This window comes from Diospyros lotus, chromosome 10 (genome assembly GCF_014633365.1).
Source record: "Diospyros lotus cultivar Yz01 chromosome 10, ASM1463336v1, whole genome shotgun sequence".
Taxonomy (NCBI): domain Eukaryota; kingdom Viridiplantae; phylum Streptophyta; class Magnoliopsida; order Ericales; family Ebenaceae; genus Diospyros; species Diospyros lotus.
The window spans coordinates 21,485,935-21,502,922 of record NC_068347.1 but is presented as its reverse complement, the minus strand read 5'-3'; the positions used below and the strand labels follow the sequence as shown (position 1 = coordinate 21,502,922).

General features: G+C 38.7%; 1 protein-coding gene across 4 annotated transcripts; it reads right to left on the bottom strand.

The window, feature by feature from the left end:
* Positions 1–762: 762 nt before the first annotated feature.
* On the bottom strand, positions 763–16,307 carry LOC127811471 (uncharacterized). Of its 4 annotated transcripts, none has more exons than XM_052351373.1 (5): positions 15,886–16,307; positions 15,385–15,450; positions 11,746–11,923; positions 1,385–1,478; positions 763–1,302 (listed from the first exon to the last, which is right to left on the bottom strand). In XM_052351373.1, exons 1-5 carry the CDS (start codon positions 16,266–16,268, stop codon positions 956–958), a joined length of 1,068 nt encoding a protein of 355 aa, XP_052207333.1. In that variant the 5' UTR covers positions 16,269–16,307; the 3' UTR covers positions 763–955. The 4 variants fall into 4 exon arrangements, with proteins under 4 accessions (XP_052207333.1, XP_052207334.1, XP_052207335.1 ...); XM_052351374.1 differs by having other exon boundaries at positions 763–1,290; XM_052351375.1 differs by having other exon boundaries at positions 763–1,251.
* Positions 16,308–16,988: the final 681 nt, after the last annotated feature.

Below are 16,988 nucleotides of genomic sequence, written 5' to 3'. Positions count from 1 at the left end.
CACACTAATGTCATTAGTAATCTAAAATTGAAACTATTAGAATGGTAAATACCAAAATTGATAAAATTAAAAGTTGAGTCCTGAATTTAAAGATTGTGAAAGTAAAGTATTTTTTTTTTGATAATTTACTTCTTGTTTGTTAAGGTATCAATTTTTTTTTTTTTTTATTTAAACTCTATTTATTTGGACGTAAAACATAAAGCATTAAGAAATCGATCTTTTACAAAAAGAATATTTTTGGGTTTTCGATTTGCATGTGAAAATATTTTTCAAAAATTTAACAACAATATACGCGTATGTATATACATAGCATATCTATATGTGTATATGGGAAGGACTGGGATTCAGCAATAGTAGATATGATGAGGTTATATTACGTTGGTCTTTTTATTACTCTTTACATTCTCTCTGAATATTTCATAAAATATGTAAATTTATAACCACAAGCAAATCTTTTTATAAAGGAATTCTTCAAACATATGATATCACTCGAAAAATGCTAATTACACCATCTTGAAACATTATATTTTTCTGCCTCCGTACCCATTCCCTTCTCCGCCTACAATGATCTTCGCGGCTTCTCCCCTTCAGGTGTATCCTTCTAAAATTGTGTTTTTCTCCTCCTAGGTCCTAATCCAACTAATAATCAACCATATAATTCACTACTCCTGAATATTATGATATCTTTTTGAACTAAAATCAACACAATCTGCAAAGCACAGTAAGAGTTTTTCATGGAATCAACATCAGGAGAGAGAGAGATGAAGGATGCCCATCAGTATAGCAGAGTTTATGCATTATGAGTATCTTACTACTCCATTCAAGCTATTGTCTGGAATCATAATTTATATGTTTCGGAGCAATCTAGGGACATTCAAACAAGGAACAGTAAAACATGCCACAGGTTTTTGTAGTTTCAGCAAATTCATGGATGGATTCCCAAAGACACAAAAGCCTAGTGTCGCTTCAGCACCACCATTATTATGACCATGAACGCCAGTCCCACCATGTATCCTACCGTGGCTCCATCCGCAAATCCTGTTCTTCCACTCCCATCAGCATCTATAGAAGTTTTTTCTGCCGTTGCACCTCCGAATAGGTTCTTGAAATAATCCGATAAACCAGTCACCATGTCGACTACTGCTGAGTTCATTCGTTGCAGAAAACGCACAAACTCATTTCCAGAATCTGCTGATTGTTTTGCATCAGGTGCATCATCGTCATTCTTTGGAGATTGGTGATCTGGAAATTCTCCATCAGCAACACTCTCTTTAACATCTGGATCTGTATCTAAGAAGAAAGCTGCAACAAATTCAAAATATAGTACATGTTGAGCAAACAAATTCCAAACAGAATCAAGAAAGGAAGACACGGTAGTTCTTACTGCTCTTCTGTGACTGGATATACTCCGTAAGTGCCGAGTTTTGCAGTACAGCATTCCATACATTTTGGTCTGAAGCAAGAGAAGCAACTACTTTCTATGGAAAAACCGGAATAAGATGATATTAATTCCTGACGTAAACTTTTATCTTATCAATACAATAATCTTCATGCAATTCTAGCTTAAACTAGCACCAATGATAAAGCTAAAGCCAAACAGTTAGTGGCAACAAATAGCATGATCATGCCAAAAACATCAATTATCTGCAGCAATGAAAAATGTTTCAAATTGTTTGAGACACATGAGAGTGAACTTAATTATCTGCCCCTAACAATCTTCTTCCAACTGCTTAGGTACAAATGGAGCATAAATATAAGACAAGTATTGACAAAGCACATTAAGGCGTGAAATATGAACTGCATTTACTAATTTATTTCAAATAAGAAAGGCAAAAGAGCCAAGTCGTTCACGAGCAACTTAGTGTTCAGGTCAATAAAAATAAAAGCTCGTTCGACTTCATTCGTTAAGGTAAATGAGTTAAGTTTGAGCCCAACTTCAAATCTTGATTTGTAAATGAACCAAACTTGATCTCAATAAATCTCAGCTTGTTAGCTCGCGAGCTGGACTCGATTAAAGAGCTCGCGAGCAGACTTGATTAGAAGTTCACGATTAGCTCCTGAACAAACTTGTTTATAAATACATTAATAAATTTATTCATAATTTTATAAATATATTATTTTATGATTAGATAATATATGTATATATTAGACATTTTATAAATATATTATTTAACATAAATACATATACATATCATTATATCATATCAAAACGGTATTTATTTATTAGATTTAGTGGGGGTGGTCTCCAAGAAACCCTTGCCTGTTCCTTCCTCTCCTCCCCTTCCTGTACCCTCTTGCGTATTTGGCCCCTTCTCCAGCAAGTAGTAACAGCTTTGGCTTTGGCTTTGCCTTGTTCAGTTGGTCCTCATTGTTGGCTTCCCCTCTTTTTCTCCTTCCAGCACAGGCAGGGACGACTGACAGTATGTTCTTTATTCAATCAAAAGTTAATTTTGTTCTTCTTCCATCAGAAATCAGCAAACAAAAAATCTTCTTTGTTATAGACTATGCATGCATATAGATGGATACATATAGAGAGACCCAAATCTGGGTTCGGTTGCTGCCATTTTCACCATCTATGTTGAAATATATATGCAGAGAGAGAGAGAAGACATGAGGAAATTGAACCCAGATGATTTGTGTTCGGTTGCCCCAGATATGTGTTTAAGCCCTTGCTGAGCTTCCTGTCGAACCAAGCTCGAGCCTGAGCCCATACCTTTACTAACCAAGCTGAGCCTAAGCTCAACGAAGCTCGATTCGGCTCGGCTCGATTACAACCCTACAAAAGTTGTTTATGTCTTTTCATTATCTCTTTTGTTTTATTTTTTTTGACAATTGTCTACTACATTATTTAAGATGTGATCTTTCTTTTTTCTCCTGTTGCTCGGCTCAAAAGTAATTATAGGTAAAATTTGAGCGATGTTCATACAAAAATTTGTGAATAGCCTTGTCAAGACAAAGCAACACCAGGGTAGTAGTAACATCTCCACAAAATACCCAAGAACCTAACTGTTGTGTCCAAAAAAGTGGGCACATGCCCAAGAGTAGGCACAGGCCCAAAAGTGTATTGGAAGAAGAAATCCATAGAAACAAGCCACAGGAGCATGAGGTCATGGGATGACCAAGGCTAAGGGACACACCATTCCGAGTGACTGAGAGACCTAAGTGAGGTTTGTAAGAGATTGTGGGAGAATTGCGAGAGACTTGGCCGAGGGACTGATATGGTCAAGAGACTAGCGAGGTCATCTAAGGACTAGTATGGTTGAGAGGTTGTGAAGGTCAAGCCAAACTTACCTCTAATGCGCTTGCCTACCAATCTAGACGAGAGTCCGAAATGTTCGTAGAAGATTGTGGCTTCTCCTCCACCTGTCAGTCTCCTTTTTCCATATAAATAGAAGACGACTCCTCTAGCAAAGGTACGCTCACAACTCTTACGAAGACTATAACTCTACTTGCCTTTTGCATTCTATACTCTCATTTGGAGACTGACTTAAGCATCGGAGGGCCCCCAGGTGAGGCTCACCTGCCCCCTTTAATTGGTTTCATTCTCTACAGGTCTCCCAGAAAGTATACCTGAGACACTCTCCTACACAAAGAAATTTATTATTGTATCTTGACAACAACATTAACCAATTGTTAACAAGTGTTTAAGAAAGAAAACAAAGATTACATTTGGAAAGATTAGCCAAATAGAAACCAGAAAACTGATAGAAAGGCTAACACAAAGCCAACACCATATAAATGACATTATCCAACATCATCATCCAAGAGCCTTGGGATGCAATCTGCAAATTGGCTGCAGATGTCTTAAAATGTTGAAAATCCTATCCTATAATTTCAACATTATATCACATATTGTCAGGACCTTATGATTGTATTGTTGGTGCATGCGGAAGTCTAGTGGTTTTAGAAAATAAAAATTTTGAGAGAGCCACAAATGCTGGATGATATTGGAGAGCTGCAGCCTTTTTTTTTTTAAATCTCATATAGGCTTCTCATTTCTTTTCTCTTTATATAGAGCCAAACAACCATAAAGGCTAATCAAGGCATTTACAGCAGTTTTGGAATACAAAAAGATTCCTAGAGAATTAATGCTATAAATGCTATGTTGGAAAACAAAAAGACACTACTATAAAGCCTTTCTTAATACTTTAAATGATGTATATTTAAATGCTTCTAGAAACCACTTTAGATGCTCCTTGATATGCTGAAAATCATAAATTATCTCACATGTATTAGGGGTACTTTTGTCTTTTGGGGATTATGTTGTAAGTTGGTTGGTAGTGGTTAGTAGCTGTTATACTACACTATTAGGAGTTATACCTTGATAACTGTCTATAAGTTGGCACCAAGGGGAAGCTATAAAAGGCTTCTCAACTGAATGAGAAGCTACTGATGACTATTCATAGAACTAAATCTCTCTCTCACTCAATTTCACTCCCTCCGAACTCTATGTTCTCTCTCTCTCTCTCTCTCTCTCTCTCTCTCTGTGTGTGTGTGTGTGTTCTTCTCTCACCCAGCCCTAATTCTCTCCCTCACGAAGGGAATTTCCATTGTCGGACTTGAGGTCTTGACAATTTTGGTATCAGAGCTTCGAACCTTGGCCTTAAATCTTCACCTAGATACAGAAAGCAATGGCGGAAGGAACGAGAATGGAGTAGATGGAGGCACAACTTCAGTAGATGACCGCGACAATGTCCAATATACAGATGCGAGTGGGAAGGATTGATGAGGTAATAGATCAGAAGCTGGATAACACGAGATGGTAGCGAACCAAATCCGAGAGAACGTAAGGAGTTAGATCCGAGAACAATTGCAGAGCTTCATGCTGATGTTCACGGGGCAAAATCAGGTGCAATTGTCTCTTGACTTTCCTCCTAGGGAAAGAACTGATTCAGTCTTGCCAGGACTTGGACCAAGCCCTAGGGTAGCAGATTCCGTGGATTTTGAAGCAGAACCTGTTGTTATTGGAGAGATGTTTGAGGAAAGAGTGCCAGGCAGGAGGGAGGGAATGCAGGTTTGCTCAGTCTCAGCCTCATTTCCCTATGCCAAAGTTGGACCAGCCATTGTTTGAAGGACAAAATCCAAAGTGGTGGATTCGGCATTATGAGAAGTTGTTCACCTTGTATCAAATTCCAGAGCATCAGAAGATTACCTTAGCTTCGGCCTACCTAAACGATGTGGCAGACTCGTGGTTCCAAGGCTGGAACAGGTCACAAATGGGCAGTAACTGGTCAGACTTTGTAGAGGAATTCTATGCCAATTTTGGAGAACGGAATTTAGTTGACGTAGTGGAAGAATTCAATAAGCTGAGACAGGAAGGGACTGTTCAACAGTACCGGGAGAAGTTTGAAAAGTCCCTCATGATAACATTGAATCCTAGTTTGAGTGAGGCCTATTTCATTTCAAGTTTTATTAGCGGTTTGAACGATGAGTTGAGGCCAGCAGTCAAGATGTCGCAGCTGAAGTTTGTCAAATAGGCTGCGGAAAGTGCACGACTATAGGAGATGATAGTGGAAGCCTTAATGAAGAAGCAGAAGCTTTCTTTTTAGGGTAGTTAGGTGGTGCTAAACGTGGAAGTGGTAAGGAGATGGTGAAATCTGGCCAAATCCTAAAAGGCACTGTTGTCCAACCTACAACAGTGAGGAATCAACCTGTGGGAGGCAGATCTGGAACTTTTGAACAGCGAAGGTAGGCAGGTTAATGTTAAATGTGGAGACCAGTATGTGCTTGGACATCAATGCCGGAAGCAGCTGTTGACGTTGGAAGGAGATGAGGAGATGGTGAAGATAGATGAAGTTCTAGAAAAGGAAGGGATTGCAATGGAAGAAGCAGAAGATGGTGAGCAATGTTCTAAAACGCGCTAGGCGCTAGTCAGGCGTCAGACTGGGGCTTAGCGCCTAGGACGCCTAGGCAAGACCTAGGCGGATTGTTGTTGTTGTTTTTTTTTTTTTTAAATTTTTTATGTAATTTCATGTTATTTTTAGATAAATCAAAGTTAAAAGACAAATAAAACTTATATATATATATATATATATATACATAAACAGATCAAATAGACTGGTCGGCAGAGAAATTTATATATATATATATATATATAAACGGTGCCAAGGCGTTGTTTTGTGTTTTGGCCGCCTAGACACCACATGGGCTGCCTAGGCCCCGCCTGGGCAACCTAGGAGCCGCCTAGAAGCGATTAATCGGGCCCAGTGCCTAGGATGCTGACTTGCATGTATTCTAGGCAGCAAGGGTCTGCCTAGGCCGTGTTTTAAATTAGAGATGGTGAGATTTCTTTACATGCCTTGTGAGGCTTGGTTAACTACAAAACTATCAGGGTGGAAGGAAAGGTTAGGAATCACAAGATTATGGTTTTGATTGATAGTAGAAGCACGCACAGCTTCTTGGACAAGCAAACAACCAAGAAGCTAGGGTTTTCAGTTACCAACATGTAGCCATTGATGGTGACGGTGGCAAATGAAGAGAAGATGATTAGTAGATCTACTTGTGTGAATTTCCATTGGGAGATGGAAGGAGAGTCGTTTATGACTGACCTAAAGATTGTTGAATCTTGGAGACTGCGATGTGATCCTGGGAGTTAACTGGATGGATGAAAACAATTAGCCCTATCAGCTTTGATTTTAACAAGATGGAGGTTACTATTACCAAGGAGGGGGAGGCAATGGCCTTGGTTGGGAGTATAGACACCGGCTCTTGCAAGATGATAACTAGAAAGAGGCTACAGAGGCTATTAAAAATGAAATTGGATCAGGCAACACAACTGTTTTTGTTGTAGGCCACTGATAACTAGGAGGAGATGCAGCTGCAAGGGGGAAGGCTATTGGTGACTATTAACAGCCCAACTTAGCATATTTGGCAAGTACATGAATCTAATTCTTTACATAATCTATTGGAAGAGTTTAAGGATCTCTTTGCAGAACCCTTGTCCCTGCCAGCCCAACGTTCATTTGACCATGCAATTCCACTCAAGCCTAAATCAGAACCAATCAATATTGGGTCCTATAGATATCCACCTAAGCAAAAGACCGAAATTGAAAACCTTGTCAAAGACATGTTACAACAGTCTATTATATAGCCGAGCCACAACCCATTCACTTCTCCCGTCCTTGTCAAAAAGAAAGACAGTTCATGGCGATTCTATGTGACTATCGTCAAATGAATGCCATAACTATCAATGACAAATTTTCTATACCTATAATTGAAGACCTTTTAGATGAGCTTAAACATGCTATTATTTTCTATGAATTAGACCTTTGGGCTGGTTACCATCAAATTCGAATAAGATCGGAGGATATTCATGAAACAACCTTCCGGACACATCAAGGGCATTATGAATTCAAAGTTATGCCCTTTGGGTTAACAAACACCCCACTAACTTTCTAATCCTTGATGAACCAAATCTTTGAGCCCTTCCTACAAAAATTTATCTTAGTTTTCTTTGGTGACATTCTGGTTTACAACCCAACCTTTGCCAAACATCTTAGCCATCTTAAATCTGCATTCGAGATCCTTAGGCTCAACCAATTGAATGTGAAGAAATCGAAGTGTGCTTTTGCCCAAAGATAGGTTGAGTACTTGGGACACATTATCTCAGCCCAAAGAGTGAGTACTGATCCGAAGAAGGTGATTGCCATGATGGATTGGCCTAGGCCTGCTAATGCGAAGCCTGTGCAGGGTTCTTAGGGCTAACAAGGTACTACTGGCATTTTGTGCAGAATTATAGAGTTATTAGCAAGCCCTTGATAGAATTGTTAAAGAAGGACAACTTCCAATGGAACTCGTAGGCAGAGGAAGCATTTGAGAAATTGAAGAAAGCAATGAGTGAGGCACCTATGTTGGCTTTGCCTGATTTTAGTCATCCTTTTGTTCTGGAGACTGATGCGAGTAATGTGGGAGTTGGTGATGTTCTTATGCAAGGAGGGCAACCTATAGCCTACCTCAGCCAAGCCTTAGCTCCCAAACATGTGGGACTAAGCATCTATGATAAGATTGGATGTGTTGATAGCTATTGCAAAATGACAGCACTATTTGGAGAATGTGACTTTTGTAATCTGCACTGATCATGAGAGTTTGAAGTTTCTTTTATAGTAAAAACTACAAACTCAGTTGTAGAAGAGAAGAATGAGTAGGTTGATGGGCTTGGACTACACAATTTAATATAGAAGGGGAAAGGAAAATGTGGTAGTGGATGCCCTATCCCGGTGTTTGGATGAAGGGACGATTGCAGTCATTACCACAGTAGTTCCAAATTCAATGCAGGAGGTGACAACAAGCTATACCCTAGCTGAATGGACTAAAGAGTTGCTGGAACAGTTGCTGCTTGATCCCTCTAGCAAACCAAGTTATACCATGTCTAATGGGCTGATCCGATTTCTAGCAGGATTGTAATTGGGGATTGCGACCAGCTTAAGTCCAAGATTTTGTAGGCCTCGCATGGGTCACCTGTGGGGGGTCATTCGGGCATAAGGAACACCTACCACAAGGTTAAGCAACTATTTTATTAGCCCAACCCTAAGAGTGTGCAGGAGTATGTAATGTCTTGTGAGGTGTGTCAACGCTGTAAGCATGAAACAATGGTGACACCTGGGTTCTTACAGCCTCTAGAAAGACTGGAGCAGGCTTGGGTATGTTTCTCAAAGGATTTTGTAGAGGGGCTGCCAAAATCGAAGGACAAGGATTGCATATTGGTGGTGATGGACAGGTTCACTAAATTTGCCCACTTCTTAGGTCTCTCTCATCCCTTCACAACACAAGAAATGGCAAGGGTGTTTTTGGATCAGGTGATCAGCTTACATGGGGTGCCACAGATTATAGTATCGGATAGAGACAAGGTTTTTACCAGTCTTATGTGGCAAGACCTGTTCCAAGTCTTTGGGAGTCCATTTGCACATCTACAGCTTACCAGTTACCACCAGGAGACATATGGCCAAACAAAGAGTGTGAATCAGTGCCTAGAGACCTATCTGCGTTGTCTTTGTTTTGCTCAGCCTCAGGCCTAGCACAAGTGGCTTCCTCTTGCCCAATGGTGGTACAACTCGTGTTACCATAGCTCCATCAAAATGTCCCCTTTTTAGCCCTATATACAAACCACCCCTTGTTCCTGCCACTCTGCAGTCCACATCTGTAGTTGTCATGGATGACTACTTACAACAGTAACAAGAGGTGTTATAGGTGCTGCGAAGGGAATTGGCCACTGCCTAGGACAGGATGAAGCAATTTGCTTATCGTAGGCGCACTAAACGGGAGTTTTCAGTGGGAGATATGGTTTGCTAGAAGCTGAGACACTCTCACCAATGGACTTTGACTCACGGCCAAATACCTAAGCTTAGTCCTAAGTTCTTTGGCCCCTTTCCCTATCGTGGCCAAATTTGGGATTGTAGCTTACAAGCTGCAACTGCCTGCCACTTCCCCCGTAAATCCTGTCTTCCATGTCTCCTTGCTCAAGAAGTCAGTGGGTGCTCAGCAGGTTTCCCCTACTCTGCAAAACCTACTTTGATATTGGTTATGAGGGTGATCCACAAACAAGGGGCTCCTATTACTCAGGTGCTAATGCAGTGGACTCATCTTCACCCTGACAACAACAAGTGGGAATATCTCCCTGATCTACTGCAATAGTTTCCTCAGGCGGCTAGGCTCCTTTCCCTTTCTTGAGGACAAGAAAGTTTTCGGAGGGGGAGGGGTATTTGTCAAGACCCTATGATTGTATTAGGGGTACTTTTGTCTTTTGGGGATTATGTTGTAAGGTGGTTGGTAGTGGTTAGTAGTTGTTATACCACAAATAGCTATTAGGAGTTGTACCTTGATAACCGCCTATAAGTTGGCGCCAAGGATAAGCTATAAAAGGCTTCTCAATTGAATGAGAAGCTACCGATGAATATTCATAGCAACTAAATCTCTCTCTCACTCAATTTCTCTCCCTGCGAACTCTCTATTTTCTGTCTCTCCCTCTGCTCTTTTCTCTCTTTATTTTCTTCTCTCACTCGACCCTAATTCTCTCCCTCACGAAGAGAATTTCCATTGTCGGACTCAAGGTCCTAACACAAATCTCTTGCCCTTTTGTTTGGATAGGGGGTGATAAAGGGGAAGGGAGTGAGACAAAGTTTACCCTTGTTCGAGAGAATAGTTTGTAAAGGAAGGGAAGGGTAAATAGAATGAATACCAATTTTTTTCATTAATTTTACTATTTATTCTTACTAATTTTGTAAAATTCAATCTTATCCTTAACCCAAAAAAATTCTCTAGTCACTCTTTATAATTAGACAAGAAATGTATTTAGAAAAAAAAACTAGACATGAAATATAATAATTGCAACTTGTGTAAAGACTTGAAAATTAATAAATAATGAGAACTATATATAATAATAATGTCACAACTCCAATGTGACAATGAGAACAACCTTCTAATTCGATGTGAATTAGAGAGTGCAGTAGGGATTATGGAGAAGAAGAAGAAGGTAAAGAGAGATTGGAATTAGAAGGAGAGAAGAGAAAACAGAGAGAGATGAAAATAGAGAGACAAGTTAGGATTTCTTTTGGATTTTTGCATGCCTCTACAAGCAGATTCTAGAGGATATTTATACCTCTGGCTTGGGTGCTGCCACAGCAGATTCCTACCCCAATAACAAACTATTTTGTCTTTTTCCCAAACCTCTTTACATGCGGCCTCCCCTATGAAATATCTCTAACAACCCCCCCTATAGCTATAATATCTGAACCAACACAAATACATAAAGTAAATAAAGACATAACAACATAACATAAAAGAAATAAATAAGAAGACAAGGAAAATTGTAAATGGGGCTGCCAATGTCACGCCAAGATCTTAGTGTGTGACAATTTATGTTATGGTCTACTGCAAGATATGGGACTTATCCCATATCGAAAGTTTAGACTATTGGTGTAGGGTTTATAACCTCTTGGGCACCCTCCCCTTGATAGCTAGCTTTTGAGGGTGAGTTATACTCGAGAATTATAACAGTGGTATCAGAGCCAGCCCCATGTCTCCTAGTTGCAATCGTGCCGTGACAGAGGTGACACCGACATTATAGTGTTCGTCTGAGACTAGTCGTGGCTAGTGCACAACCTACAGTCGTGGGTGCCAGACTTCGGAGTGCAGTGGTATGTTATGGTCTACTGCAAGGTATGGGATTTGTCCCACATCGGAAGTTTAGGCTCTTGTTGTGGGGCACCCTCCCCTTTATAGCTAGCTTTAAAGGGTGAGTTCTACCCAAAGGTTATAACAAATAATAATACAACTGAAGCAAAGTGAATAATTGTCATTCTATAATTTTTTGTACCTTACAATTTCTTATATATGTGAAGAATTATTTTGCTACTTTACCATTCCATTCCCTTCTATTCTCTATCCAAACAAAATGAAGCCACATTATTCTCCTTTATGTTTCCTTCTTCCTAAACAAGGGGAGAGTAACAACCTTTACTTCCCTTTTCCTTTTTTTTAATTTCCATTATGTACCTATACCTTCCCTACACCACCTCTCTCTCAATCAAAGCATAAGGTAACAACACATGCTTGATAGACTTCCTACAGATTAGGATCACAAAAGCAATAATCCAAGAACAGAATTAGCATCTAATTCAATACTTTCTTTATAAAAAGTTGTGTTAACATATATAAACACCAGCCAGCAAACTTCAACTGATTTTATTACTCCATAAGAACAGTTAGATTTGTCTTTATAAGCAGTCAAAAAAGAGTATAACTTTGAACCTGAGCTTCAGGACTTTCATTGAGAAGCCTAAACGCTTTCAGAGTATTTTGTGGCAATAATGCTGCTGTCACCTCACTGGTAACACAAGCTTTAGTCTTGGGGTATGACAAGGCAGAATCATAACCAGCTAAGTATGAATCCACACATCCAGAAGAATTAGGTGGTGACAGATATATCCTGACAATAATGCGAAACATCACAATTTCATAATGGAAAAACAAAATTGTGTTTACTAGAGAAAAATAGGACGAAAAAGTAGAAGCTAATTTTAATAAAAGCAGTAGAAGAAGGGCATAACCAACATGCTTTTTTTTTAATATATAAAATCTAATCACGTTTATTAAGGTTGTCTTTGGAACATCTAGAATCTTCAAATAAACAGGTTCTGAAACATATATACTCCAGTTTCACACAGGGTGGTCCAGGGGAGGAATTAGAAGTATTCTATCTAAACAAGAAAACTCATGTAGTAACCTCACAAGCTACACCTACCTATACTATAAACACTTCTCTACACAAATCAGTTTGTTTGATACAATCGGGTTGTAGGAGAGGGATTGACCACTGCATGGGCAGTAAGACCTTGGAGCTCAACAACCAACCAGAACCCACTTATAATCAGTGTTTAAAAAAGTGCGCTTAATGCGCAGTGTGTGAAGTGCAGCATGCTTGGGGATTTTTTTGTGTGAAGCTTAGAGACTTTAGCTGGGCACAATTAAAGCACACTTAAGTTGTGCTTTGACTTGAGCTCCGAAGTGCAATAAAGTGCGCTTCAAAAATACACTTGTTTTTTTTATATCAAACAATATGAATGGTTGGATTTGTTTAAATTTTTGCAATAGTGTGGCTGCTTGTATGGAATCCTTGCCCCCAAAAAAGCTATTATCAAATCTTAGATCTAAATAAAATCATATATACATTTGTTATGGAATAAAAAAAAAACGACTCAGTTGTATTTACCAAGCAAAAGATATTGAAGGAAACATGTAATTAGGTGTAAATTAGGGATTGTTAATTTATTCCTAATTGGTGTAAATTAGAGATTGATGATTGATCCCTGATTGATTGCAAATTAGGGATTGATTGATTGGAGATTGTTGTAAATTTTGGACAATTTTTTTCCTTATTCTTCTATCAATCCTCTGTATAAATCATGTTAATGAAATAGAATGGGTCCTTTTTTTTTGCCAAACTTTTACAAAAGAACAAAATAAGACTCAACAAAATAAAAAAATAAAAAATTTGTGGTAAAACTGAAATCTTATTCACACTCTTGCTGTACATGATTGGTATATTTATTTACACAAGGGAATCCTCAATCACATCTCTAACAGATTGTGATTATCCTAACAATCAGCTATCAAATAAAAAAGGAAACAATTTAAAACAGAAAATCTCCTCCTAGCTGTGATTCCCTTAATTGAGTATCCTAATCACTTATAACCTAAAATAGATGATTTGGTATCCGGACATCTACAAAATTAAAAAAGAAACCTTAACATATTCAAATCTTTTCAACTGAGAGTTCAGACCAGTTTGTCTTCCAAGTTCCATTAGGAACAGTAGCTAAAAAGATTGTATCCTTTCATATCTCCCTCATGTGTTTTTGCTATGGTTGCATGAACTTGTAAATTGGTATAAAATAAAATGAGAAATGGTATCTCATCATTTGTTAAATTTGTAGCCCTCATTCTTATTTAGTTTTTTTAATGATTGCTTTTTTAATAATTTATATTTTTGATGTTTACAAAAGTTTGTACTCTTTATTTTATTTGTAAATGCTTCACTTTGCTTAAGCGTGCGCTTCACTTTGGGCTTTGCACTTAACTTTGGGTTTTGCACTTAAGCTCCGTAGGCCTCCAAGGTTCCACCCTTTGCTTTTCTTCTTCCATGACTCTTATCAGTTTCTACAGTTAAAAGCTCTCAGGGAGCCACACAAAATTAAAAGAAGTGCCACCTGAAGAATTGCTTAATTTATCTACTGATATAGAATTAAAAAAAAAAAATCAAATCAAATTACGCCCCAAAATCAATTTCCCCCCCTCGGCAACTGCACAATACCTACAAAATTAGAAGTGTAACAGAGAACCCATGCAATCAACAAAACTAAAATATGATTTGTGCATATATAAATAATTGACATCTGCCTCAAAATTATGTCCATGAGACACCTAGTTGACACTCCAAACCATATCCTGATGCACATAACAGTAAGTGCCTGCCCTACATGTGACTTGTAAAAGGAACTCCCAGCCCTAGAAAAGTATCTTAGGCCACTGGACTTGCATTTAACAGCATCTCTGCGGTCATGAAGTATGCCTTGCCCTTGTGGTCTGCCTTCTTGTAACCCTGCTTCGCTCATTCATTGCAGCAAAATAGGGCTGCATCTTGTTAAAGCAGCATACACCTTTGCAGTCCAGTTCCTCCCCCCCCCGAAGCAGGGTTGAGGAAATGCTTCCCTTTCTCCTGGTAAGAAATCAGAGGGATCCGGTAACTTCGCATTTAGAACTAAAGGTTCATCAAGGCGAATTATCAATTCTCCCTCAAGTGACAACCCAAACCACTCTAAGAGAGGCCCTCCCCAAATGACAACCATCAGCCAGTATGTTCAGTGATATGGACCTTGTTTCCAAGTTCTCTTGATGACCAGTCAATGTCATTCCATTAAGAAATTACGGGGCCATGCAGACTAATCTGTGGCTAAAAACCTGTCTCTTCCACTGACTGTGCTTTCAAACTGCACTACCTCTTTCTTCACAACTCTCTGTGGCTATCAGTAATGTTTAGCAACCAATATAATTCTCAACCTTTGAGCACCCTACTCATCACCTAGTCTCCAAAAAGTTCAACCATCCTAGAATGGAATTTGAATGATTTCCTAATAACTCCCTCCAGGTAGATTAAAAGGTTAGGACAGGATGACCATTTCAGCAACTTACTGAGACATGGCCATAATAAACTACAACCAATTGTTTGCAGGCTACAGCCCATTCAGCTACAGGTTTTCAGCTAAAAAGTCTCCATTGTCAAAAGGAACCTCTCTTTCAATGATTACGAAGAATCAGTCCTGCTAAGGCAAGAGCAGACTGAGCGATTTCATAAAAGCATCCCATACCCTCCCCCTCCATAAGGGGAGAGGATCTACCTGGGCCCTTATGCAATTAGATACAATGGCTAATTAAAAGTTTGACAAACATAGCTATGATTTAAGAAGATAAAAAAAATGGTAACCACAGTACAAGCATCCACGCTTATCATCCACCCAAGACTCGTATCAGAAGTTAAGCAACAATAGCAACAACCCACATAATATCTAAAAGATGGAAAATGGCATACTCCATGAATCCTTAGCCAAATCAGCTATGTTAAAACTAAAAAGTGGCCCACTAATTCTTCTATTCGCTTTCAATGCAAGGTCAACTTGGACCACCTTCCTTCTTCAACAAGTATCAATGGTGAGACAAAATAAAGAGAGCAACCTTTATAGGAATCTTCACCTTCAAATGCTCTTTCAATGAGATATCAATACAGAACCAACGTTACCAACCATAACTAGCTAAAATATAAAAATGGATAGAATTGCTCTAAGTAAATTGGAAACACTGTCACTACATTTGGAAATTGAGTCCCAAACTCACTTGAAAAATTCATCGTCCTTCACTTCCTTTTCTACAGTTACATTACTCTTTATATCACCCATATTCCTGGAAGCACAGACCGATTAAAATCAGAGAAGGCCTTTGCATTTGATTTCCAAGTAAATGGTGAAACTCGTGATATTCAACCAGAAGTTGTTTATGCACATCCAAAATAACTAACGAATTCTTGAAACAAAGATAGGAAAAATTCAGATAAATTATAAGGAAACCCAGTAATCAAATCCGTCTCTTGAATGAGCTGCAAAGTCACCTTCAAAAGAAGGATTATGTATCAACACAAATTCAAAGCAGCAGAGTGTTCCAACATTATGACGTCCTTCAACGGCAACACAAAAATCCTAACTTCAAACAATTCCCCAATTTGTATCACTAATTAGAAAAAGGATACTACTAAAATCAAACCATAGAATAAGTATAGACAGAATTGATTTTTTGGGTAAGACAAAATTAAGATGCACGAGATAATAATAATAACAATACTTGTCAAGAGCGTCTTTGAGTTCAGAAGTGGCCTCTTTGGCTTCTTCCAGCGTCGGAACGCCACCAAAGACGACCCTTGGCATCGGCTCAAGAGATTGCCCGATAATGTCTTCCTCGCCGCCGGCGAACTCCCAATCATGGAGTTCCAAGGACGGCCTCTGCACCGCCGCGTCAATCTTGTTGTTCTGTGAAGCCGTCAAGACGGTCGACTTCACGTCTTCGGCAGACGAAATGATCGCCGGCACTGGGCGATTGGTGGCTTTGCGAGCTACGGCGGCAGCGGCCGTGGCCGTATGGTCCGCCGGAATGCCTCGGGAACCGGCGTTGGCGAAGCCGAAACCGGCCGCTTTCGCTGCTGCTCTCATCACTCCTCCGCCTCCCATGTTTCCGGTTGATCCGATTGAGAATCTTCGAGTAGAAACGAGGCTCAGGATATATATACTTCCGTAGGTCATTACACATTAACCCCTCAACTATAACTTATTCGCAACTATTCATAATATCACCGAAAATATTTTTAAACTTTTTTTTTCTTAATGTGAAAACAAAAGGATGAAACAATAAATCATATTTTATTATATTAGTAAGATCTCTATTGTCACATACTCTCAAACTTGTTAGTCAACAATAGACGCACATAAAAGAATTAATAAAATTATTATAAAGATCACACATATATTAGTTATCTTTAGAATTTAAAGAAATATTTAAAAGTATTAAATTATAGCATTATACACAATTTTCTCTTAAATCTTGAATTACCATAGGGGGAGACCATTGAACTCTAAATAAATGCTATATTAGAATTGGAAAAGTTCGAACTCCACATCTTTTCATATTAAAAGCATATTAAATCTTTTTAATCACGACTTTAATAGTTTAAATTATTATATTATATTGTTGATAATTGTTAAATAGAATAAATTGATCACATAATTAACATTTATAAAAATAATTTAAAAGATATATTTATTATAATGGTTGCTATTCGTGGTGTCATATTTGAAGGGTATGTCACATGTTTTGACTGAAAAGAGAGTTGCAAGTGAACATTACATTAATGGGTAGTTCCAAGTGAATATGAATAATAATTGAGGGGTGCC